This window comes from Myripristis murdjan, chromosome 15 (genome assembly GCF_902150065.1).
Source record: "Myripristis murdjan chromosome 15, fMyrMur1.1, whole genome shotgun sequence".
Taxonomy (NCBI): domain Eukaryota; kingdom Metazoa; phylum Chordata; class Actinopteri; order Holocentriformes; family Holocentridae; genus Myripristis; species Myripristis murdjan.
The window spans coordinates 10,721,814-10,745,467 of record NC_043994.1 but is presented as its reverse complement, the minus strand read 5'-3'; the positions used below and the strand labels follow the sequence as shown (position 1 = coordinate 10,745,467).

Genomic DNA, 23,654 nt, shown 5'->3' with positions numbered 1-23,654 from the left:
AGGGCAAAGTAATCAAAGTAATCAGGACACACTACCTTTTAATCCCTTGTATTATGGCACTGATTACAATTTTGAGGAAGCACCTAGTAATTGTTTAAATTAGGGTTACGGTTATGGTTAGGGTTAGGCCTGTCCAACTCTTGCTATAAACATATACAGGTTATGGACAAAATAGTAGAAACATCTATCTATTCACTTTTTGGGTATTTTCTCTGATTTTGGCCATTTAGTAAATCTTTCTTAAGATTCCACTGACACATCTATGGGAGCTTGCAAAAGAAGTCCACAGTAATTCTTCCTGACTTTGCCTTTATAGACCAAAATATCCCAGAAGGAAGAATTGCTAATGCTGGGCCATGTTCACACTCACGTCTTTTCAGTAGCGCTGAGTTTATTTTGTTAATGCCCTCAGTGCACAGACACACACATGCACCAAATTTTCCCTCTCCTGCGCCTGGCAAGGAGGACATGCCAGCCTCTTTTGTTTTACTGACAACAGCTGATGGCTTGTTTTCAAGGCGAGAGTTCAGCGATCAACAGCTTTTCCGCTTTCAGAGAGAGACACACACACAGAGCACAAACAGGTTCCAAGATGAGAAGTTTATTGGTCTGCAAAGTAGCTGTTTTTACAAAAGCACGAGGAGAAATGAAACAAAACCAAAAAACACTCAGAGAGAGGCCTAACACAATGTGTAGAATGTACTGCCTTCATCTAAATACTGGTCCAGTGCACATTCTCAATAAGACGCAGAATCGGGGTTACTCCGGGATAAACTGGGAACGGATCACGTTGTAAGCCGGAGCACTTCAGTCCCTGTGGGGCAGATTTAAGTGGCGAACAAAAAGCTGTTCGACAGCAAAACGCCGGATCAAACGCCGCTCAGTGTGCCAACATGTCACTTAGTATGACAAGGGACATTCAGGAGATCAGAAGTACAACCTCCAATATCCTGCTGATCCACAGTTACATTCTTGGTAATGCTCAAGTCAAAATGATGGTTCACACGATCAAAGTGTAACTCAGACTCTCAGAAAATTTGGAGAGAAAAAAAAAATCAGCTTTCAAAGGAGGAAGAATTTTAGAGGTGAATTTGCACAACGGGTGGTTAGAGTTAGACATTTTTAATTCTGAAATTAGTTTCAATAGTTTGCACTTGTTACTTCCACGCACACTTCATTATGCCGTAGAGAAAATTTTCAGTTTGTACATGGTTTTTAAAAATACACCCAGACCATACTCAATCGATTTCCTCTGGACAAATTCCCATAACCCCAAAAAACACTTGGGCTCTCTTCTTTGTAAAAATCCAACATTTCAAAGCTCTCCAACATCTTTTGATGCCTTAATAAAAAAAACAGCATCAGCAAAAATGTGTACAGTGCCAATAGGTACGATTTCTCCACACACAACCCTGTTGGTCACACTGTAATAACTAGAAATGAGAACATGATTGTACAACCACACAATACATTATCAACATATCAGCCTACATCTACTCAGAGGACACTTCATAAATATAGTTTGCTTCTCAAAAAAAGACATCATGGTGTCGCCTCTCTCACAACAGCAGTCTGGGTTAGCTCTTTTAGGTTATTTTGTCCTACTTGTTGAAAATCAGGGAACAAAGCTTAATTTTGATACTTATGAATTCCTGTGTTATGCATCCTAATGCTTATGTCAGTGGTGTTCGGAGACAGTGCACAGGAAATGTGATCAAGGTGAGCGCTAAACAGGAATCGTCATAAATACTAGGCTAAAGAGATAAATAGGACATAGGAAAATAAAACTACAAGGGATAACTGCCCTTGAAAAACGCCGGATAGAGAGAAAAAAAAAAAAAACAAACAGCATGCTTTACTGGAACAGAAATGGGCATTATATCACTTTGATCTTTCATGTATACAAAATCCCCAGAGAGTAGTCTAGTTTCACAGCACATGCACAACAAAATGCTTTCCGCTTTTAACTCAGCTCATTATTTTCCATGTAAAAACAAAGCCCCGAAAGGCCGTGTTCAGAAATATGTACATCCAACATCCAAAGGCAAGGTAACATACAGACCTGGGTCAGACTAACGGTTTCTCTGCAGTTATTTACCCTGCACTGAGAGTGGGAAGGGGGGTTTCCAATTCAACAAGTATGAAGGATTCTCAATGACAGAGGTGAAAATATTCCCCCCCCCAAGTCATGAAACATCAGATTACAATCAGGAGGCAATGACATTCACTTTTTCAGTTATTTTTAAAGGGATGTAGAACAATTAAAATAATGCTTCAAGCAAATTGAACTGGAAACTGGTAGAGTGTTGTGCTGTAGTTCCCTGGGTGTTATATGGTGTTGAAATGTCCTCACTAGTTGCTCTGTGCTTCTCTGGACTGTATTTCTCTATTCACTCTATTCACAGCAAAACCAATCCCAAAATAACACATTTAGCTCATAAACCAACACAAACAAAGCAGATTATGGCAATATTAAAAAAAAAAAAAAAAAAAAAAATTAAAGTCCCAGCACCCATTTTTTGAGGAAAAGAAATGTCTATTTCCTTGTTATTCTTCTACTTAAATTGGAAAGTAGATCCGGCAGGAAACTTGTGCATAGTAGCCTTGCGCCAGGAAGAAATGACCTTATAGCATAAATAATTGTAATTACATGGAAGAAAATTGTACTAGGACTTGTTATTTTTCATGTTGGCATTATCCACTTTGTTCCAGTTTGGGAGCTGTTTTGCTGCACTACAGAAGTGAATAGAGAAACACAAATACAGTATTCTAATGAGGATATTTCACCACCATGTGGACTCATATCACAGCCAGGGAACTAGACAACCCAGCCATCGACCAAAGTTCAATTTTGCTTTAAGAGCAAGAATGACTATTTTCAGAGCAAAGGGACCATGTGTCCTACAAAATGTCTTCAAGAGATAAATAAGACATGGGATCATGAGGAGATCAGGGCCAGGAGTCTGCTTAATTTAACAGTATATTTCAAAGAGATACACAATACTGTATATTTAGAAGTTTCTCATGGCAGCGGCGCCATGTTGTACCGGTTCTTGGCCTTGATGTATTATCAGCACCCTTTGGTTTTCCACTGGAATAGAAGCAGTTGTGCGAGTCCCTCAGGTGTCAGCATCACCCAACACAGCAGACTTTCAAAGTGGGTCAGTACCAAATATGTCTGGGTATCCTGCGAGCGTGCTTCCAGTGTATCTGTACCGCACTAAACTGTTCACCAAATTTAAGGAAAAAAATAAATTAAAAAAAAAAAAAAAAATCACTGTGCCACTGTGGATATGACACAGCTGGAAAAACCACAACAGCCCTAAAGCTTTTCTGAGCCAGAGCAAGTGTTGAGGCCAGTGCTCTTCCAGCTGAGATCCTGTACCGAGCCCTTTGAAACAGGAAGTCTTGACGTGTTTATCTCCCTCCCCCATAATTCCTAGCAACAGCATCGCCGCTGCTGACCCCATAATCACCAGCTGGGGTCCATGTGTGAGAAATACCGGCTGAGGAGCCAAAACATGAATCCATAGTACACTTAAACACACTCACACACCTGGTATGAAGGACTTTGTTCATCCAACCTGGCCTGTGAGTGTGATTATATTCTTTGCATGGTGAATATTTACATGATGTTATTGTAGTTTTACAAATGGATGATCAACTGTAAATAGAGTGGACAGCAACACAAAAAGAGTAGCCAACAACACACCTTGTCAATACAATTACACATATCATTTGCACAATTCTGTTGTAATACTGTTGTAACTTGCACTGGTTCACATCCTCTCAAACTGTACTGTACTGTACTCTCAGACCAAACTATACTTGTTTCCTGTTTGTGTCCAAAATAAACCAGTGGCTGTCATGAGAAAATGAGTGCTCTCCAGTTCAGGAAGACCCTGTCTGACCAACCAGGAGGAAACAAGTTCACTCAAAAACGGTCACACTGACCTTATTGCTACGTGAAAGGAACAAATAAATATGGAATGTATGCATGCAGGCAGCATCTCTGCATCTTGGTGTGTGCCGTGCAGGGCTGCAGCCTCCCGTGCACTGACAGTAATGAGATGTTAAACAAAGAGGTTTCCTTAACCTTTTGCTCAGATATCCAAAGAGGGCTTCATTAAAGTGAGCAGTGGTGCACGTCAAGCGAGCGCCCTGCAGTTGTCCGTCTGCTGCACCCAACACGGAGCAGCTTACTCGGAGAGACCGCAGGCAATGTGACGCACCTACAGAAGGAAGTCAAACAGTGCAACTGTTCTACACAGCTGACATGGCTTATTCCAAACTCGCAGCAGCAAAAAAGGTGATGAGAAAACTTCATTCACTTTTTTTAATCAACACTGAGTCAATGAAGGAATACTTGGCATAAAAAATGTCAAAACTAACAGTATTCCTCTGTTTTAAGAATCTTTCCAATTACCTGTGCACCATGGTGAAACTGTCCAGATATTTTTTTTTTTGCTCTTGTACTTGCAGTGCTGGTGAACGCACAAGCACTTGGCCTCCATCAGCAAGCCTGAGCAAACACAATAGAGATCTTTGCTGAGCCACAGCGGCCCCTTGGCACGACACTTTGCCGGTTGTGCCCAGTTTCTGCGTTCCAGGGAGAACTTGCAAAGTGGGGAACAAAGCATCAGACAATGTGATGTCGGCCCGAGGCTGGACTTTGGAGCTTGCGGCTTTGCGTCGTCACATTAAGCACATTACTTGAATCTTGTGATATAACTTTGTCTTTTTGGTTTGAAATTTAGGATTATCAACGGACCTGTTGTGACCAAACAAAACAGAGCCCGGTTTTATGGGTTCATCTGAACTTCCTGATAGTGCATAGTGAATACTGATCTTGTAAAAAGGTGTAGATAGAGCACCTTAGGACACTTCAAAAACGTGAACGTCTCACCATGCAGGGCTGTAACCTCTGCTATAACGGCACGATGACCTCCTTTCTGCCCCGATGCAGGCCAGATATCCGGTGTGGAGTGGAGGAATGGAATGGTTATGAAGACAAAACCATGCAATACTTAAAAGACAAACTTGTGAGACTACATATGCCTGGTGGCTGTATCAAACAGGGCTCTAACTGTGCAGTCTAACCTCGCTCTACCTCAGTGCAGACAAAACACCCTGTGTGGAATGATTGCAGACAACGTGCAAGACGTAGGACGAGACATGGAATGTAACAGCACCCGGCCATACACCCAAACTTGTGACATGAAGTAACATTTTTGTGCATCGCTATACGAGTCTTCTATGCTACCGTGGAAACATGAGCACTGTACATTCAAAATACCATGCGGCCATGTTCCCCCTCTTCAAAACCACCAACCGCTCAACGTGTCTTAAAGTTAGATTTTAGTATGGGGTTAGTTTGCCCTCAGCCGCCGCTTGCACCACACCGTCACTGTGGACAGCACAACTTCTTCAAAATGATTACCAGCCTATCTGTCTGCATCTTTTTTTGCTGCATATTGTATTGTGCACAACTCTAGTGAGGTTCGCACGTTAAGCGTGTTCCATGACGAGTGCAAAAGCAGTAAGCAAATAGATTTCGACAAGCGCTTCTGCTCCACCCTCCATGCCCACCAATGTAAACAAAGCTGAGTGTGAATCATACATTCTGCTCACTAGCTCTAATCAGTGCACAATACTTCCTAGCTGTGGGAGAACGGCTGCAGTGCACCTGCGGGCAAACTACTCGCATACACTGTGTACAATATGAGACGCCTTCATCTGGCTGCAGCTCGCCATGACTTCACAATATAATCCTCATTTTTTCGGTATTTAGGTCAGTGAGGCTGCAGTGTGTTACCATGACAACTGGAGTAAACCCAATGGGGGAAAGGAGGAGCGCCTAGAAAGTTGGAGATACACCAGCACAGACAAACCAGTGCTCAGGTTGAAACACTGCACCCAAAACTCCTGGGCAGACCGTGTTTCAGGAGCTAAATGTGACAATAATCAGTGTGGGTGGATACATATCCTGTCTCAGCAGCTGGATGAGTGAAGTCACACCATAACCAGTGATGTAATGCTCTAAACCAGCTTTTAGCAGATGTGTTTCCACCCTTATGGGAGTCCATTAAGTCTCAGAATGAGTGTCTAAACACTGCTGTGATTCAATACAACACAATCATAATCAAAAAAGAGCAAATTTTTCAGGAACTAAGAAAAACTGGCTTGTATTTGGCTTAACCATCATGCATTTTTCAGTTTATCCAATGCATAAGCCAGAGAGTCAGAGCTTTTTCAAAATTCACTTCCAATTGAAGTTAAAACAAGAAAATCACTTGGGGGCCCCTGGGTTCACAAGGTTTTCACCCTAATACGACATTTTACTTTCATTTTCCTTCTAAGATAAGTGCCAAATATTTTCCTGAGACAGGTTTTCTCAACATCTAACTTGCTTTTCTAGACTCGAAAGTATTCCACTCCTCACACCTGAGCCTCTCGCTAAGCAAAACCCCATTGGGACACCAGACGAGTGTGCTATTAATAATGTTGTGAAATCCCTGATCCAACAAAACTGGGGCTACAAAGAAAATTCCTGGAAAGGAGCAAAATGTTGCATTCACCCTCAAAGCATCATCAATTCATCAGATCCGGATTAAATAATTAAAACAGAAGGAGGTGGAGGGAAGAAACCAAGCAGAAGAGCACTAACTTGTCACGGCGGGGGCCTTTCCCAGCTGCTACGTTGCGGTAGTGTTGCATGATGGGTGGTGGATGGTGATGAAACAGGCGAATGTGTTTGCGTGTTTGTGTGTGTGTGTGTTCCTCTGTGATCAAGTCCTTGCTTCACACACAATTTTATGCAGAGGGTGGAGGCGGTTAACCGAGCTTGGTGATTTGTAGACCTCCAGATATCCGTACTGTATCGATAGAGGGCAAAGATTTTACTTTGTGATAAAAGTCAAAGAGCTGGTGTCCGTCCACAAATATCCGGAACCTCTGGTGCTCGCAGTGGATCTCAATCTGGAGGGAGAGAGAGGAGAGGAAAACAGAGAAATGAAGAGATTGAGAAAGAGAGGGAAAGAGGAAGAGAGAAAAAGAGGGTCAGATAAGGTGAGATTCAGCAATCCAGTACCAACAGTCACAGATTATATGCATACAGTGCCACACAGAAACCATTTGTATCAGGATACATTGCAATACTCAACAGAACTGACTGCAAGTGTATGAAACAGCTGTGTATGAAATGTAATGCATAACACCTGGATAGTCAATGAAATATATGAAAAAAAAACTGACCAAAAAACATTTTCATTCAAAGTTCCCATTCCAATTATTACACAGAATTTGCACAATGCACTTACTTAACCCAGTTACTAAAATATTGATGTCATTTTGATGAGTTATATATTTACACTGACTCTAGTCATTCCTCTACTGCCTATTTTACTTACTCAAGTTGCCCTGTTTAAGATCATCAGCTAAATGCCAACTGTTAGGTTTGCATGGGTTTATTTGAACACTGGATCTTGGTCCCATTCCAAGCAATCTGCAGAATGCAACCCAAGCCAACTACAGCAAGCAACCCCAAAACACAAGGTTTTATGGGTAAAAGGAGGCAGATGTTGACATCTGAGAGCCAGCAGTTCTTCATGCTTAAAAAAGCGTAACAAAATGAACAGTCTGGACTGATGCTTAAAATCACAATAGTGCCTGGTCTATATAACGTCAGCTGATATTATCGGCCAATATTGACCTATCACAGATATCGGTATCATAGCAGGGGGAGCAATAAAATGCTCCAAAGTTAAGATAAACTTTGGTAAGGGGAAAACTGTCATTTTCAAACGGGTCCCTTGACCTCTGACCTCCAGGTATGTGAATGAAAATGGGTTCTCTGGGCACCCACAGGTCCCCCCTTTGCAGACATGCCAGCTTTATGCTAATTCCATGCAGTCTGGGCCACAAACCATGCAATTTTTTTTGCATGCAGTACAAATGTGTTATTTCCATCTATTGTAAAACGGTGTATTTGTGCAGACTGGGGCCTCAACAGTCTTGGAGTTGCATAAGTTGGGTTTGACTGGAAAGCTAAGACTCTTGTGGATTCAACGAGCCGAAATTTTCTCATGAGTGATGATGTTAGCCCCCATAGCGGCCATTTCATTGTTGTGAGGCCATTTTTATTCTTTATTTAAATTATCAGCAATTGACTGATACTGAACTATACTGGTGTTTTTTTTTTTTTTAACACTTCCTGTGTGTTCATTTCTAGAGTTGTTTGACAGTGTACTATAATTCTGAATATTCTTTGATAAAAGTTGTTTAAGAAAACAGCCTTCTGAGTATCTTTGTGTAGTTACTTGTGAGTTCTGAATTTGAGCAGTAAGAACCAAAAGTGTGCAGGAACACAAAAATGCAGCCAAGCAAACTTTTCCACTTTGGTTCAGAGCAAAGACAACAAACCGTAGGTGGGATCGCACTCTGAATGTATCAGGCAGATTGTAAACCAAGGAACAGATGAACAGAGAAGGACGCGTCAGCAGCCGTCCTACTCTAAACCACAGCCCATCATGTGTCTGTCCACATGCTCCCAACTGTATGAGGCAGTTTGTTGGAAGCAATTTCCATGACAGCCTCAATCTCCAGCCCCCGGCTTCTGACAGAGTCATGACCTCGCTGACCTGCTTCATGACACTGCTGCCACAGACAATGACACTTTCTGTGAAAGCTGACTGCCCTTAACCACGGCCTGGGATCAAATGAGTGCCACTAAAAATAAGTTGGAGATAGTAGATTTTCTATCTCATGTGTTACCCGCATCCCTCTGAGTGATAAAGCTGCTTTCTTTTCAGAGTGATAACACCAAGAATGAGAAAATGGTATGACAGGCAGTCGCTGGAGATTATCTTTCTGTGTGGTATTGGACACACATTTCCTTCCAAACTGCCAGACGTCAGCACAGGAGGAGGTGGAGCTAGGTTGTTTACTATGGTGTCACTGAAAAACAGGACTAAAACAATGTAAAAAAAAAAAAAAAATTTCCAATATCCATATAGAACAAAACTATAAAGGATCATGCCTTTTTAAGGACTGAAGTTACTATACCACTGTCTGTATTTGTTGTTTTCATTTATCCATTTTTCAGAGCAGATGCCACTTGTTCAAACACTATGTAGGTCATTTTGAAATGAAACTCTTCAACTCTATTCTTAGTCGAACAGCATGTGCGATATTCATCCATTCCGCCCAGAATTATTAGAGCAGAATATGACATTACTGAGCTAACAAGTCCTCAGGTCTTATGCCAATTACTCATCATCTGCATGCTCTACCTCGTCCACCTCATCCACCAGCTGATGCTGCCTCATAGGCCATAACCGGAACACTGTAAATCATGCAGCCTAGATAATTATATAAGATGGTCACAGAGAAAACCAACAGCACGGGAATCCCTTTCTCGATCTTTTCTTTCTTTTAACTCTAGTAGGATACTGCAGGAATGTGAGCATTTACTGTCTGGTTACTCCTTACAATTAACAGCTTACAATGTTGACAAGAGAGGATTTTACAGGAAAAATCCACCCTAATCCACACTAAACACCGTGAAAAAAAAAAACAGCAAGGGGCGATGCACCCTGCATTTATGAGCCAGTTTCATTGTTTGGTGGTTTTTCTTGTTCCTGCACGTCGCTGGTTAAACGCAGACGATGTGACATCACATCAACATATTTTCCAGCATAGCAACAAAAGATTTTGATGGCAAAAAAATTAGAAACAGTAATTGTCCGCCCTGCATCAGAATCAAAGAGAAAGACTCACCATTATGCAATAATGTTACAACAATCATACAAGGAGAAATCCATCAGAGAAGAGGCAGAGATGCCATTTTCTCCCCTGGCAGTTGCCTCAATAGAGCAGAACGTAATGCAGCTACAAGACATGATGTGTTTTGAGAGAGAGGCGCAGGTCATTTTGGGTAATGTCAAACTGCTAACCAGGGAGAAAGTAGACAAGCCAGATCGAAACTTGAACACACTGACAACGTTAACCTTACAAATGCACTGAACATCAGACTAATGAGATCTATTATTGTACAAGCAAATAACCTGTTACTATGATTGCGAATGGAGCCTCAAATGGAGCAGGCTACCCTGGTACATACAGAGAGAGCATCCCACAATGAGGCCACAAGAGCCCATGTGTCCATCAAAAGCCGTGAAGGTCAAATACCAGCAATGTCAATTCAAAGTGTAATGAAAGCACAAGACAATCTTTACCCTAAAAGGCTGATCGGGGATGAAGGGAAAGTAGGCGATGGATGCCTCCTCCTCTGTCCATTTCCCGGAGATGCGGGCATTGCGCAGGAACTGGCGGTCAGCGAATCGGGCCGTGAGTTTCAGGGCCACGTCGTGCACAGGCTCCTCCTTCTCTGTGCCACGCCCACAGGTCAGGCTCACGTCAAAGCTGAGGGAGGAAGGAGAGGACGGGGGATTGAGGAATCATATAGGTAGCAGGGACATAGGCGACGTCAGATGTTGTGGACTTATAGCTAATCCAGGATCAGTCAAATGTATAATTCTTATGCTGCTGTGTAAGAGCAAAGCAATTGTCTGTTAATTACCCATAATCCCTGCAGCCAAGTTTGGGTTAAATCCCCCAACTGGACTGTTTACGCAAAAACATTTTTTGTGAATAATGGAAAGATTGTGGATATTTGCAACAGTGACAAACATGCATGTGGAGATGCAGTAATGGAAAATAGTTGTAAAGGCCAGCCTCGGGCATTCACACACTTTGACATGCACACTGTGCCAGATACTGGAACATGATGAGGTCATGAGGAGGTCTCTTCCAAGTTTGACACAAGTTTCCATGTAGGGTAATGACACACCCAAAAAAAGTCTGCTTGACTGGAGCTTTTTTTTTTCTGGCCTGGTGGTGAGGGAACGCCCTGCCTCTGCATGGTTAAAAAGCCATCATTCTCTCCGGCTGCCCACACATTGCTCAATCTACCCGCCCCCGGGGTGGATATACAAGTCTGACTGGGGCAGAGCAGCTTGGTACATATTAAGTGTGACTATATGCACCACCATTCAGCATGCATGCCTCTGAGTACATCACCTCTATGCAAATGTGAGTGGATTTAAACAGAATCAGATGCACCTGAACCCCCAGATCATGCCACCATGCAGAGAAGGGAGCGCAGTGCAATGCAATCCTACCTGTCTGGCTCCACGTCCACTATGCCCATGACAATGATCTTCTTCCCTGGACGCATGCCGCCTCGGATGCGTCCGCTGAATGGCACCGTCTAAGCAAGGCACATTTACCTGATAAGACCGGGCTGCGCATCAAATGTGGCTATAATTTAAAGGTGCTAGTGCAAATTTCTTACCAGGAGACGTGATAAATCTTCTTTGTCGGGTGAGATGAGGCCGGGGTTTCCCAGCGAGTCGTTCAGATGGTCATCTTCGACATTCTTCAAAACCGGTGACAAAGGAGATAACACATAAACTGTCATTTAGCGCTTGATGGGCTATTGGTAATGTATGGGTATGTCCACGCCACACAGCCGACATGAGGCGTGTAATGTATTTAGCACTACAAACACACGGTGCTGCCTTGCATGCGGCCGTCCCCAACGTTAAAGAATGCAGCGGACCTGTCATGTTGCTCAAAGCAGCTCGTTTCCGTGAGCCATGTGAGATCATGAATTAGTCTGTCGGGCTGCAAATTGGCCGCATCCTGCACGGTTAATGCGCTACGACTGAAATGCGCACACATGCAAAGCGGCCGGCTGAGCAGCGGCCTAGGTGAGCGGACACGGCGGGGGAATATCGCCACAAACACACAGAATTTCCTATCACCTTCTCGCCCAGATGAAAGAAGGCTCGACGTGCGCTCTGAAACGCCCTGCACACGGCGCATCCCGATTACAATAAATCCCCGGTGCGCGTTCATAATCCACATAACGGTTCGCTTAAATCGCGCTCTAGGCCGCCACGCACTGAAATTACCTACGGATACATTTCATTCCCACCCCGGCTTTCCCCTGCAATTCCAAAATACTCACTATTCCGTCCTTTTCCGCTGCCTGCACCGCCATCTTGAGCAGAATAGCATAGGATGCTTATCAGAGCAGAGGCAGCCCTGCCGGGGAATGTGTCAGCGTCGTGGCACTGACTCAGGACTCAGGATATTCCTGTTCCTGCTGCTGCTATTCCTAGGTATCCACGTCTAACCGGGGCTAGACCAGGCCTGGCAGCAAGTGGAGGCACCTAGCAGGACATTCTTCTGCCTGTATTGTCTGTCTGAAATGGGTGGATATCTGCTGACGTATGCTTTATAATAATTACAGACTAAAAGCTTAATCCCCGTCTGTTGGAGAGGGCTAATCAGAGAGATTTTCCCTCAACCCTTCACCCAATTAGGCAGCGCGCTCTTGGGCTCTTTTAAGCTGAATTTCCAAATTGGAATAATAGCATGTGAGTTTAAGCTTGGAATATAGTTGCCTTGGTGAATGCAAAAGCAGCGAGGTGGTTTGTAGTGACAGACAGTACTCCAAAAGTCACATGTGGTGTGTTCAGTTTGGCCCAGTGGCGCACTGGCCTAATTGGCCAAAGCTCGAGCATTCAATATTTCTGAATGATTAATCCATAGGCCTCTGAGGCCACGCCACGCTATAAATAGACCAGTTTCTGTCCAGTAGTAAGCCTGGAACACTCATTTTTTAATTGAATGAAGTGCACATTCCCGCTGCCCTTTATTGGCGTGAGGGCACATAATACACCACCCTTTATCTATTGATTTCTGCATTCAACCCCCCCTCCTCCCCTCCCCTCCTCCAGCTCTCTCTCTCTCTCTCTCTCTCTCTCTCTCTCCCCCTCTGCCACTCTGTGGACACTTCAGGCATTGCAGGCTAATTCAACACGTCAAAGTAGTATCACAACATCACAAGTGATAAACATCCTTGATCACCAACATTAAAAGTAAATTGCACTATTTTCTGAAGTGCCTTGCATTTACACAAATGCATACATTTTAGCACACCATACCATACCATACCATACCATACCATACCACTTTATATATACAGCACATTTAAAAACAACAAAGTTGAACCAAAGTGCTGTGCAAGTTGAAAGACGAAAAACAAACAAATAACACAGAACGAACAAATACCACATAAGAACATAAAACATACATGGTGTCACATACAAACAAATGACACATAAGAACATAAAACATACATGGTGTCACATGAGCAGTCACGCAGGCTGTGTTTTAAAAGCCAAAGAATAAAAATGTGTCTTTAGGCGTGATTTAAACACCTGCATAGTTGGCCCCACCAGTACATGAACCACAAACACTGGCAGTGGTAGTATTATGTGCTTCTCATTGAGTTAAAATGGTTATGCCAACATGTTCTGACAAGCATTTGAAAAATCCAGTTCTTTGAAATTTCAACAACTCAAGTAAAACCAATTATAATAATATCAGCATTGCACATCTTTGATCATAAACTTCCGGTGTTGCAACCCATGTCTGCAGGGAGCTGGGTTTCCTCTCTCCTTTGACTCTCTCCCGCTGCCTGAATCTCTGTGAACTTTATTGGGCCTATCTATATTAATCTAAAGAATTTCTGACACCCTTCACAAAGATGCCTCTTCCTGTTATGTCTGACAAGGGTAAAGAACATCAACTTCAACTCAGGAGGCAAGTTTTCAGTAGGGTCAATCTGTAGATGAGATGGTTATTTCAAAACACTGACTTGGTGTTCCTGCAGCCATTTTTATGTCCAAGTGGATGTATGTTTGGGTTATAGTCTGTGTAGGAGCCAAATATGTTATTGGAATAACCAGAATTTAAATGTAATTTACTGTGTGCACATTGAAAATTGCTGTGCTAATATCTCCAGCTCAGGCATTGCTCAGTGTTTGACTGCAGAAAGGCAGGGCAAACTATGTGACTAATATTGTAGGAGGTCTATTACTTTAAGCTGCTGGGATGTCTAACCCAGGAGTGATGTGGCTGGCATGCAGATTTTGTAGATGCTACAGTGGAGGAGTAGTGGAACAAATGATGGCAGATTTTCCTAAGGTGAGAATCTTTCCTGATCTACTAGCATTTACCAAAAATGGGGTTTATTACTTTGGATCAGTCAAAGTAAGGAAAGGGAGATCAACCTATAAGCAGTACCTGGTGAGCAGGGCCATCCATCTGAAGGTAGCAGTTTTGCTGAAAACAGCCAATGCTTTGCTTTGATTTATCAGCAGGAGAGGACATGTAACACACCTAAGGTCAGACAATGGTACCAACTCCACTGGGGCAGAGTGAAAAGGATTTAAGGGGTTCTGTTGCAGGTTTGAATTTGTTGGAGTTTTAATCCACCAGCAGCTTCACACCATGGTGGCTGTGGGAATGTACAATCTGCCTGGTGAGACAGGTTCTCAGTTCTGCCCTGCCTCAGCAGAGGTTGGATGACAATGGGCTTCATACCGCATTCTGTGAACCGGAGGCCCTTTTGAATAATCAGCTGATTGCCAAGCTCTCCCAAAGACCGGAACCTTTCATGTCTAACCATCTTCTTCCAGGGTAAATCAGCTTTGCCACCTGGACTGTCCCAAGCTCATGACCAGTATGTGAAAAGACAATGGAGACAGGAGCAGTGCCTCTCAGATCTTTTCTGGAAGATATGGATACCAGAGTGCCTGTCGTGGCACCAAGAGAGGCAAAAATGGAACCAGAAGAAAATGAGTTTGTTTTTTGGAGATATTGTGGTATGTAGGTAGGAAAATCACTGTTGTTGTCAGGTGTTTGACCCTGCAAGGGCAAAGGGTTCTTGACACCTGTGGCGTGGGAAGTTTGTCATGCTGTAAGACGTGTGTGGTTTAGTCTTTCACAGAAACTGGAAATTCACATTTATGCACGGTGAAAACAGTGTGATTGTTATTCTGCAACCAAAGAACAGCCTGCAGGAAAAAGTATAGCATGGTAACATCAAATCAAAGTCAAGCGCCTCAGCCAGGTCACTCCTGATATGGATATCTTGATAGCCGAACTAATAGACTTAGCTCCTACAGCAAGGGTGTCAAACTGGCTCCATGGAGGCCTAAGAGGCTGCAGGTTTTCATTCCAACCAAAAACTCCACCAAGGGATTTCACTGATTAGTCCCTTCCCTCTGCCTGAAGGTGAGGTAATCAGTGAAATCCCCTGGTGGAGTTTTTGGTTGGAATGAAAACCTGCAGCCTCTTGGCCCTCCATGGCACATGATTTGACACGTTTCCTACAGTCTTAATGGAAGATCCATTTACAAGTAAGTTTCATCCACCTGGCAGAGGCAAACAGGTTTCATCATAAGCTACCTGTCCTGAACATCTTCACTGTAGAGCTACATGCATCTTGATTGCCAGGGTATAGCTCTCCAATTTAGCACTATAGGGCCAAAGGGCACCCCAAAAGCCTCAAAAGTATCCATAAAATGCACTTTAGGCACTCTATATATTTCCTTTTTGCACTGCCTTGTAGCACCTATGTCCTTTGGACCAGAACTGGAGCTTTCTGGCACTTGATGTCATTGTTCTCTCCTGAATTGCTCTTTGCTTGTTGGTGTATACAATCTCATATGTACCATATGTACCATTAAAATGCCAAATGTGAATTGGCATTGTAATGAGGAATGTCAGCAAAAAGGAGGAACAGAAACTTATCTAAAGCCACAAGCTCCTCATACAGTTTTGATGTTACCTTGGCCCTCGTTTAGTAGCTCTCTACTTCCTGTTTACAGGCCAGTTGCGGTTGCATGTTTACATGAGCTACTGTGTAAAGTAGTGCAAACAGTGGAAGCTGTCAGGCCACAGTGAAAGTGAAAATTAAATATTTCTATATATAAATATATGTCTCGTTACAGAGCGTTAGTATGCCGCATAAGACACATTTTGGGTGCTTTTGGGATCACTGGCCCACTAAGTACAGGTATTACAAATGACATTAATTAAGATTCTGTTCTATTTAAGTGCAGCAGAGTCTTTCCAGTGGGCCAACATGAACAACACCAGGATGCTGGCTCTGTTAGACCTACATGGAACAGAACTTTCATTAATGTCATTAGTAACATCCATGTTTACCTGCTACTTGATGCCAAAATGGCTGCTGTGAAAAAGATCCATAAGCTCCAGTCTATCATAAAGCAACTGTTGAGATTTTGATGAGAAATGAGTCGATATGATGACATATCATCAGGAGAAGGAGTCCAGTCCTGCGTTCCAAATCGCATACTTATACTTTTTACTTTTAGTATGTACTGCAGCTGCCCTTAAAAAGTATGTAGTTTAGTATGTATTGGGACATACTAATTCTTTTTTTCCCTACTAAATAGTATGGTAGTATGGGTATTGGAACGCAGGGCAAGTTTGGTGCTACACCTTAAATTATTCAAGCTAAGAATCACATGGTTCCCAACATTTTTTTTTTTTTTTTTTTAACTCAATCTGCCTCCAACTCTGTACTGAGCCTGCAAGCCAGTCAGACTGTTAGATGTCATTTTGGAGGAAAAGTGCTACAGAAAGCACTGCTGAAGACCTAATTATGTTTATTACCTTGAGTAAATGTAGAATTTGTAGTATAATCTGTCTCTGATTATTTTAAAATGGTGTATTTATTGTGTGACCTATATTAAACTCAGCAGTCACCTGTTTGCCACCTAAAGACAAACCCTTTTGTATTGTTTGTTTATTTTGATTTGTTTTTCTAATTAGAAAAGACTGTATGCTCTGTATAATCTATGAAAACTGAAATAAACTGTAATTTTTGCCCCTTTACACCTTAAATATTATCATACCAGTTTTACTTATTAGTTGAGTACTATGCTTTGGTTAGTTTAATTGTGCTCGAGGGATAATGTTGGTCATCTGTGATTGATCCTGTAGTGGAGCAGACAGGGGCTACTGAATGATGTTTGCTGGTAGTTTGTTAGGCCTTGTGCTTCACAATTATAATTTAGATTTGACTGTGCATTATTGTTTGATTACCATGGTCTCATAATCTAAGTGGTTAATTGTTTTGTGCCACACATAACATAACATAATTTCAGTCATGGTGGTTGTCAGCCTTTGATTACTGTGCACTCATGGCATCTGTACATCTTTCAGTGTAGGCCCGTGGTGCTACAGCTGACTTCACATGTGCAAAATGGGCTATGTAGGGGAACAGTGGATACCAGTTATTGTGCGCTCCACCTACCCATGTTCTTCTCTCCTCTCTTTTGTCCCCCCTCTTTGTTTCAGGTGCTGGATCTGGTGATTAGCAGATAACCCTGCCCCATTCTGATCTTTATATAGGGGAGGCTGGAGGAGGTGGAGGAGGAGCTCTCCCTCCCAGGCGAGCAGCTGGTCGGTTGACCACTTCAGTGTTTTGTTTCTTTTGCTTTTTTGAGGATTGACGTGTGGTTGTCCAATCTTGGCGGTTTTGTTTGTTAGTTTGATGTATACCCTGTTTAGTAGTTTAGGGGGGGAGCTCTGGGTCTGACCCAGATGGCCCAGATTCCCCAGTCCTTTTGTTCTGTTTGCCCACGCCTCCAGACTCCCATTGATTTATGGCAATCTTTTGTAAATAAAATCATTTTGCTCTAAAACTAATCCGCTTGTGGTGGTGTCCTTTTTATATATTGCTGATCACTTGCTTCTTTGAAGTTATATAACTGGTTGAAATTATGTAATGCAGTGATTGGTGAGTAGGCTTAACACTGGCTTTTTGTTTAGTGCTTCCACCCTGTGTTTTCTGTAGGTACTGCAACCTAATGTTGAAGCACTCCCATATACTTTCCACAGGACCTGTTCATAATTCTGTCTGGGTGACTCTGACTAAGAAAATAAATAAACGGTGGAATATGTGGAAACGTTTGCGTTTTGCATGGTGAAGTAGCCTCTGAATGTGACATCTTATGTCACCTGCTGATAAAGGAGATCACAGAAGGAAATGCAACCTGGCAAGACCCCTAGCAACAGGTACACAATAGCTACTGAGGGTGTAGGCTAGACCCTCCGCTAAATGATAGGGCGTATCACTCACTGACTCGACTCACTTTTACACGCAAGTTAATTACACTGCAAAAAATGTCCATCTCCTGAAAATCTTTTTTCAATTTTTTTCATTTTTTTCTTTCTTTTTTCTTTCTTTCTTTTTTTTTTTTTTTTTTTAATCAAGTGGAAATTTTGCCAGGGGGATGGGGTCGTTTCGAATTATTGCAACTAGGGCTCGCTATTTTTATTTATCTTATTTATTTATTTTATTTTATTTCATTCTATTTTAATTTATTATTTATTTACTTATTTGCTTTTTAAAGATCATCAACAAGACAAGAAAATTTCAACAGCTGTGAGCAAGAGAAATTATCTTGCCCCTCGAGGGAGCTGTTTCACAAAACAAGGGGAAACAATACATTTTGGCCCTCGGTAGCCTACTAGATCAATAACTTGTTTCAATGGCCGTTTTTTTTTTTTTTTTTTTTTTTTTTTTTTTTTTGCAGTGTAGGGCTACAACCCCATCCACAGCTACAGGTTAGTGTGGTCCGCAGGCCCTATATGGCTATAGGCGCGCCCTCTGCCCCAAATAGGCTATATAAGCACTCAACTAGGTGAACAGAGAGGATGGCCGATCCTAACTAATTTCTCGGCTCATCACTGCTCCCGAGAGTCACACCGGCAAACCGGAGCGAAGAGACTGGCGGAGTCCAGCACCCAAAGTGTCCCGGCGCATCTCTGCAGCACCGCACTGAGCGCAGCAGCGGCCCAGCCGGCAGCCGGCTCGGCTCCTCGCCCTCCCTGCAGCCATGGCCGCGGAGGCTGCCGGTCGGGATGATGCGGCGACCACCACACCTCCAGACTGCACCGAGATGGAGGAGCGGGTGAGATGATTTCGAATGCTTTGCAATCAAATTATGGGTCTTTCCCCATCCTGACAGGCCTTTGTAAAAGCTCTGCAGGTTGCGAGCGCAGCAGCGGCAGCCGCAGCAGCTGAATAACAGAACGACGGGCATGTTTCATCGCTTTTGCCGTGGCACAAAATGCAGATGTGTTTCATTTGAGGAAGGCGATGAGGAGCCTTGTCGTTTTGACACCAGGAAGAGAGGGAGGGGGTTGGGGGGAAGCGCATTTGGCAGTCCACCGCAGTGCAGCGAACACACACCGTGCGGCGCGTCGATGTGAAAGCGGAGACGGGAGAGCGTAGCAGCTGGTCGGTGGATGTAGGCTACCGGGGAGCAGCTTATAAATAGCCCACAAACTCCGCAATTTCTGCACGACGGCGTGCCACTCGCTTGGTTTGGCTGCTGAATAGAATCCGGAGTGCGCCTGTCAAGCCTTTTATTCTGTTTTTATTCTAGGAGGAATTGGTGGTGACGCAAGTTCGCCACTTGGCAGGCGAGGCAGGAATTCTTTCTCAGCAGGATATGAAAGAAAGGAGCAGGTTGCTTCATGTGAGCTGTTATTTCTGCAGGGGAAACTGTCGACTCATAGGAGCCCGCTGGGGCGCAATCTAGTGATTTCCCCAAAATATATATGTTTCTAGGCCAAAGACGAGGGTCATATGTTGAACACCGAGGCTGTGCAGCAGAATGGGCGGGTCAGGTGTGCAGACGGTGCCGACAGGTGGATTCTTGAGGGGGGAATCCACCATCGGGGACCCAACCAGTTCTTCCACTTTGCACCTACACTTATGAAGTGGTTTTGTCAGCTGATGTTTCACGCGCGGATTAGACCTTGCTTTCACACACTTCACACACACATACACACAGGCGTCGGAGCAGCTGCTCTCCATCCCTTTCTCTCTCCACTCTCTCCCTGTTGTTTGATTCATCTGTCCAGGTGAGTGTTTGCTCTCATCAAGTTCTTTTCATTAGAAGGAAAATCTGATCATCATCACATTTGATTGAAGTGGTTGATCGGTTAGAGGCAGCACAGATAATATTGTTGTCTAAAATTGTCACAACCTGTAGTGTGCAGTCAGTCACAGCAGGCTAATTCATAGAGAATATATCGTGGCGTGTTTTGGTGATCATATGTCATTGCAGATGTAGGCTACAGTGTCAAAGGTGAGGCTATAACCACATGTGGCAGATTACACGATGCATTCCGACTAATCTCTGCACTGGGAGATGAGAGATGTTGGATTAAGAGGAGATGGAGATCAGGGGAAACCTGTGAAAGAATCATGGGATTAGAGATTACTGGGCAAATGATTGTTTTACGACCCAGATATTTGGCTGCTGATGCTTGGCAAGATGTACACAGACTGCCAGGAATATGAGAGCTTGAGACAAACTGCTGCTGACATGTGAATTTGACAGAAATTTGTATTCATCAAGGTTTTGGGGGACAGATGGAGAAACAAGTTTGTCTCTTCAGTTGGATTCTTGAACAAGGCTAATGTCGCCTCCTCTCAGCAGCGCCTGAGCGGCTGGGTGGGTGACCGGTTTACTAAGCAGAATGGAGCACGCTGTCTTTCAGATTTGTGGTGCACCACGCCAAGCTCTGTACAGAAATTAAACTCAATTACAGTGACTCATGCCGTCATTTCAGAAGCGAAAAATATTCAGGGGAAAAAAATCAACAGGTCAGCCCTGTGAAACCAAGAACCAAGGAGCTTTTTTTTTTTTTTTTTTTTTTTTTTTTTGAAAGATTTTACTGCACCCTCTTACAAATTAATTTTATTTCTTTTTGTTTTTCATTTTTTAACCAATTTTTACTTGTGCATTTGTGGCAATTATCTGTATCGTTATTTTATTTTATTTTATTTTATTTTATTTTATTTTATTTTTTGGGGCTCACTTTGTGCTGATTTACTTGTCGCCTTTTACCCATGTTACTGAAAGAAATCAAGTCAATTTTCTCAGCTTTCAAAGGTTTCAGTAGCTTGTGACAGGCACCTGAACGCAGCCCAAGAAAATGCAACAGGGATGAACAATGCAGTAACTAAAACTATTTGGTGATTTGACTAACCATAACAATTTACAGGTGGAATAAAGTGTGGGGGGCAGAAGGGACACGTTCCAGAGGGACTTTTTTTTTTTTTTTTCAGCAAGACCAAAGTTTTTATCCCAGACAGGAGTGCCTAAATCTTATTATGTAATTGCCATTGAAATGTTTGCACATGCGTTTTTAGCTTTGCATGGTGAGGTGCTTGATTATGCTGCTTGCGTACACCAAGCCACTGAATACTGAATAGTGAATTGGTGTCTACTGTAGAGTGCTCCACATAGTGAAGAATGCAAATGCAATTTATAGAGAAACAGAAGCGGCAAATAAATTAGTGATGATGCTTTTAGGCTCAGCTCAGGACCTGCATTATCTTCAAGGACATGACCTGAACCTAAGTTATTGAAGTGTCAGTGCCTACAGTAACTGTCGTAGTATTATCTAACATAACAGGTAGGCTGTATATTGTTTCCAAAATCCTACTTGTGTAATTATCAGGTATGTGACATCATGTACTTACCTCTGCATGAGACCGTACAGGTGTATCACAGTTGCATAGCGTTCTCTCTCAGCAGGCATGTGTGTGAGGTCATATTATTCAAGGTGTTATTCACATGTCAGCTGATCAGAAGGATGTCCCTCTCTTGCAGTTGAAGCAGGGAAACATGAAGGCTGATTTAGAGGCTCCTCCGTGCCCAGAACCGGAGGGACTGGCGATCCGGTGTCGAGACGTGTGCCGGTCCTACGGCAAGCTGAAGGTCCTCAGCAACCTCAACCTGACTGTGCCACAGGGACACATGTGAGTGGACCCCAGCGTAATTGTTACTGTGATTATAGTAATGTTTTACACTCCTTCAACTATTTTATCCCTGCAAATGAATAAAGCATCTGTGTGTGTGCTGTGTTTATGCATTGAATATGAAAAATAAAAACCTAGATTGAACAAATGAGTAAAGCTCCAATACCCAAACATAACACTATATTATCTGCTCCATGGTTAATACTATGGATGGGAATCACTGGGTGAGTGGCGATACCATACTATCACAATATTTAACCCACAATAATGATGGTATCACGATACATACAATTCTGCGCTAAGATAATCAGCTGTGTATCACAGCTGATTATCTGTAACTGAGGAAGGAACTCAAATATTTATCTTTGCAAATTAAGCCAAAGTGTATTAATAATAAATCAGAAGAGGAAGTATAGCAATATATCAGTTTTTCAATATTTTTTTCCCACCCTTAAATACTTTATTTAGAAGAGGTTATGCCTGTGAGTTGTCCGAGGAGCGGTGCTTCACTTTTCAGGTTTAGAGTGATGCTCTTAGGGCATCTCACAAGAGAAGTTGGTTTGTGTTTGTTTGTTAGAGGCAAGGCACACTTTTTTTTGCCAAAGCCTCAAAAGGCCTGGGCTACATGCCTGCACATTTTGACCATATAGTCTTCATCGGGGGAAAACAAGTCGGGGCAAAAACACGTTTTTTTTATTTCATTTTTTTATCTTTAGGCAAGCGTGTATTTCATGGTGATTTTTAGTTTTTGCTCTGTAGGCCAGTCTCTTTTGATTGCTGATGTATGCCTTGGGGGCAACCAGCTCTAGAAATCACAATGTGTGTTCGTCCCTTGCATTATAGAAATTGTGTGAAATGTCTGACCCTTGCTTTACAAATATACATAGACTTACTATCAGAGGCTGACATTCAGCCAGGTGCAGGCTGGTCCAGTTTTTCTTTTATATAAACTTCCCTTTAACCTGGCAGATCATTCAAGAACAGATTCTTTATAATGGCTTGTGAGAGGAAGGATATTGATAGGGAACTGGGCAGCAATCCAAGAGGCCAGGCAGCTTGAACAAAGCAAAAGAAAATGTGATAATGACGATGATACCACATGAATCTATCTGTTTACTTACTCCGTGGACTTGTTTTCCTTTTGCAAGCATGTGCTCAACATGCAAATGTGGCTGGCATTCTTGGGTGAGGTCAAGACCTGGTTGGAACCAGTCTATTCATCCTGTCCTTTGTCATGTATTCACTGGCTGATCAGTTGTTAGAGTCTCCATTTCTTTTCAAGACTGTCAGGTTTGTCTTCAGTAGATCAAATTTGTAGAAAAGTTGCAGGCAGCTCTGGACTTCATTACCCAGAAATGATGTTTCAGTAAGGTGCACTTTCCTTGGATCTAAATTTCTTCATCTGAATGGCTGAAGAGTAAACTCATGTTTTTCATGGAGTGTTCCCTCACTGCTGTCTGGAATTTCAGAAGAATTTAGTCGTGACTGCACACCCTCTGTTTTTCCCACGGATGTTTGTGGTCCTTTGCAATGCATCTCTGTCACCTGCCTGCAGTGTTGCTGCACTGATGCACAGCTTGATTCAAAGGGGAATAACGCACAAGAGCACCTTACCCAATCACTGTTGTCAAGCTCCTATAGGCTAGGGTTGAACAGTTGATCGAAATATTATTGAAATCACAATAAGGACAAGTTCGATATTCAAATCACAGGAGCGAAAGTAACATGTGTGACAAAACATTGTTGTAAATAAAGTGCTATGGTGCTACAGAGACACTCTGGCCTACAAATTGTATTTTCCAAACATAATTGTTTGGTACAGAGCCCAGAAAAAAACACTATCATCATTTAATAGATTTTTATTTGAAAATAAAAATTATAATGCAAAGTTGTTCCTAGTAAAATCAGTGAGTCTTTACCATAT

The 23,654-nt window shown here is 42.7% G+C and overlaps 2 protein-coding genes across 4 annotated transcripts in view; one reads left to right on the top strand and one right to left on the bottom strand.

The window, feature by feature from the left end:
* Positions 1-585: 585 nt before the first annotated feature.
* Positions 586-12,456, bottom strand: lgalslb (lectin, galactoside-binding-like b). 2 transcript variants are annotated; one of them, XM_030070313.1, is made up of 5 exons: positions 12,032-12,456; positions 11,354-11,446; positions 11,181-11,269; positions 10,236-10,422; positions 586-6,978 (listed from the first exon to the last, which is right to left on the bottom strand). In XM_030070313.1, exons 1-5 carry the CDS (start codon positions 12,062-12,064, stop codon positions 6,835-6,837), a joined length of 546 nt encoding a protein of 181 aa, XP_029926173.1. In that variant the 5' UTR covers positions 12,065-12,456; the 3' UTR covers positions 586-6,834. The 2 variants fall into 2 exon arrangements, with proteins under 2 accessions (XP_029926173.1, XP_029926174.1); XM_030070314.1 differs by having other exon boundaries at positions 11,354-11,437; positions 12,032-12,452.
* Positions 12,457-19,273: 6,817 nt separating this feature from the next.
* The window catches only part of abch1 (ATP-binding cassette, sub-family H, member 1), a 30,371-nt gene continuing 25,990 nt past the window's right edge, over positions 19,274-23,654 (top strand). The window contains exons 1-2 of one of the 2 annotated variants that reach the window (XM_030070630.1): positions 19,274-19,423; positions 21,582-21,730. In XM_030070630.1, the coding sequence (XP_029926490.1) occupies positions 21,597-21,730 (134 nt within the window). In that variant the 5' untranslated portion in view covers positions 19,274-19,423; positions 21,582-21,596. Of the gene's footprint in view, positions 19,424-19,699; positions 19,822-21,581; positions 21,731-23,654 lie in introns of those variants that run through there. The other variant, XM_030070631.1, reaches the window with a different exon arrangement.

What these genes read in the sequence shown, in the direction of transcription:
- lgalslb (XM_030070313.1), bottom strand. Translation starts at nt 12,064, where the DNA reads ATGGCGGTGCAGGCAGCGGAAAAGGACGGAATA. An exon ending in CAGCGGAAAAGGACGGAATA is followed by an intron (nt 11,447 to 12,031) that starts GTGAGTATTTTG and finishes CCTTTGTCACCG; the next exon opens with GTTTTGAAGAATGTCGAAGA. An exon ending in GTGGACGTGGAGCCAGACAG is followed by an intron (nt 10,423 to 11,180) that starts GTAGGATTGCAT and finishes TTCCTCCCTCAG; the next exon opens with CTTTGACGTGAGCCTGACCT.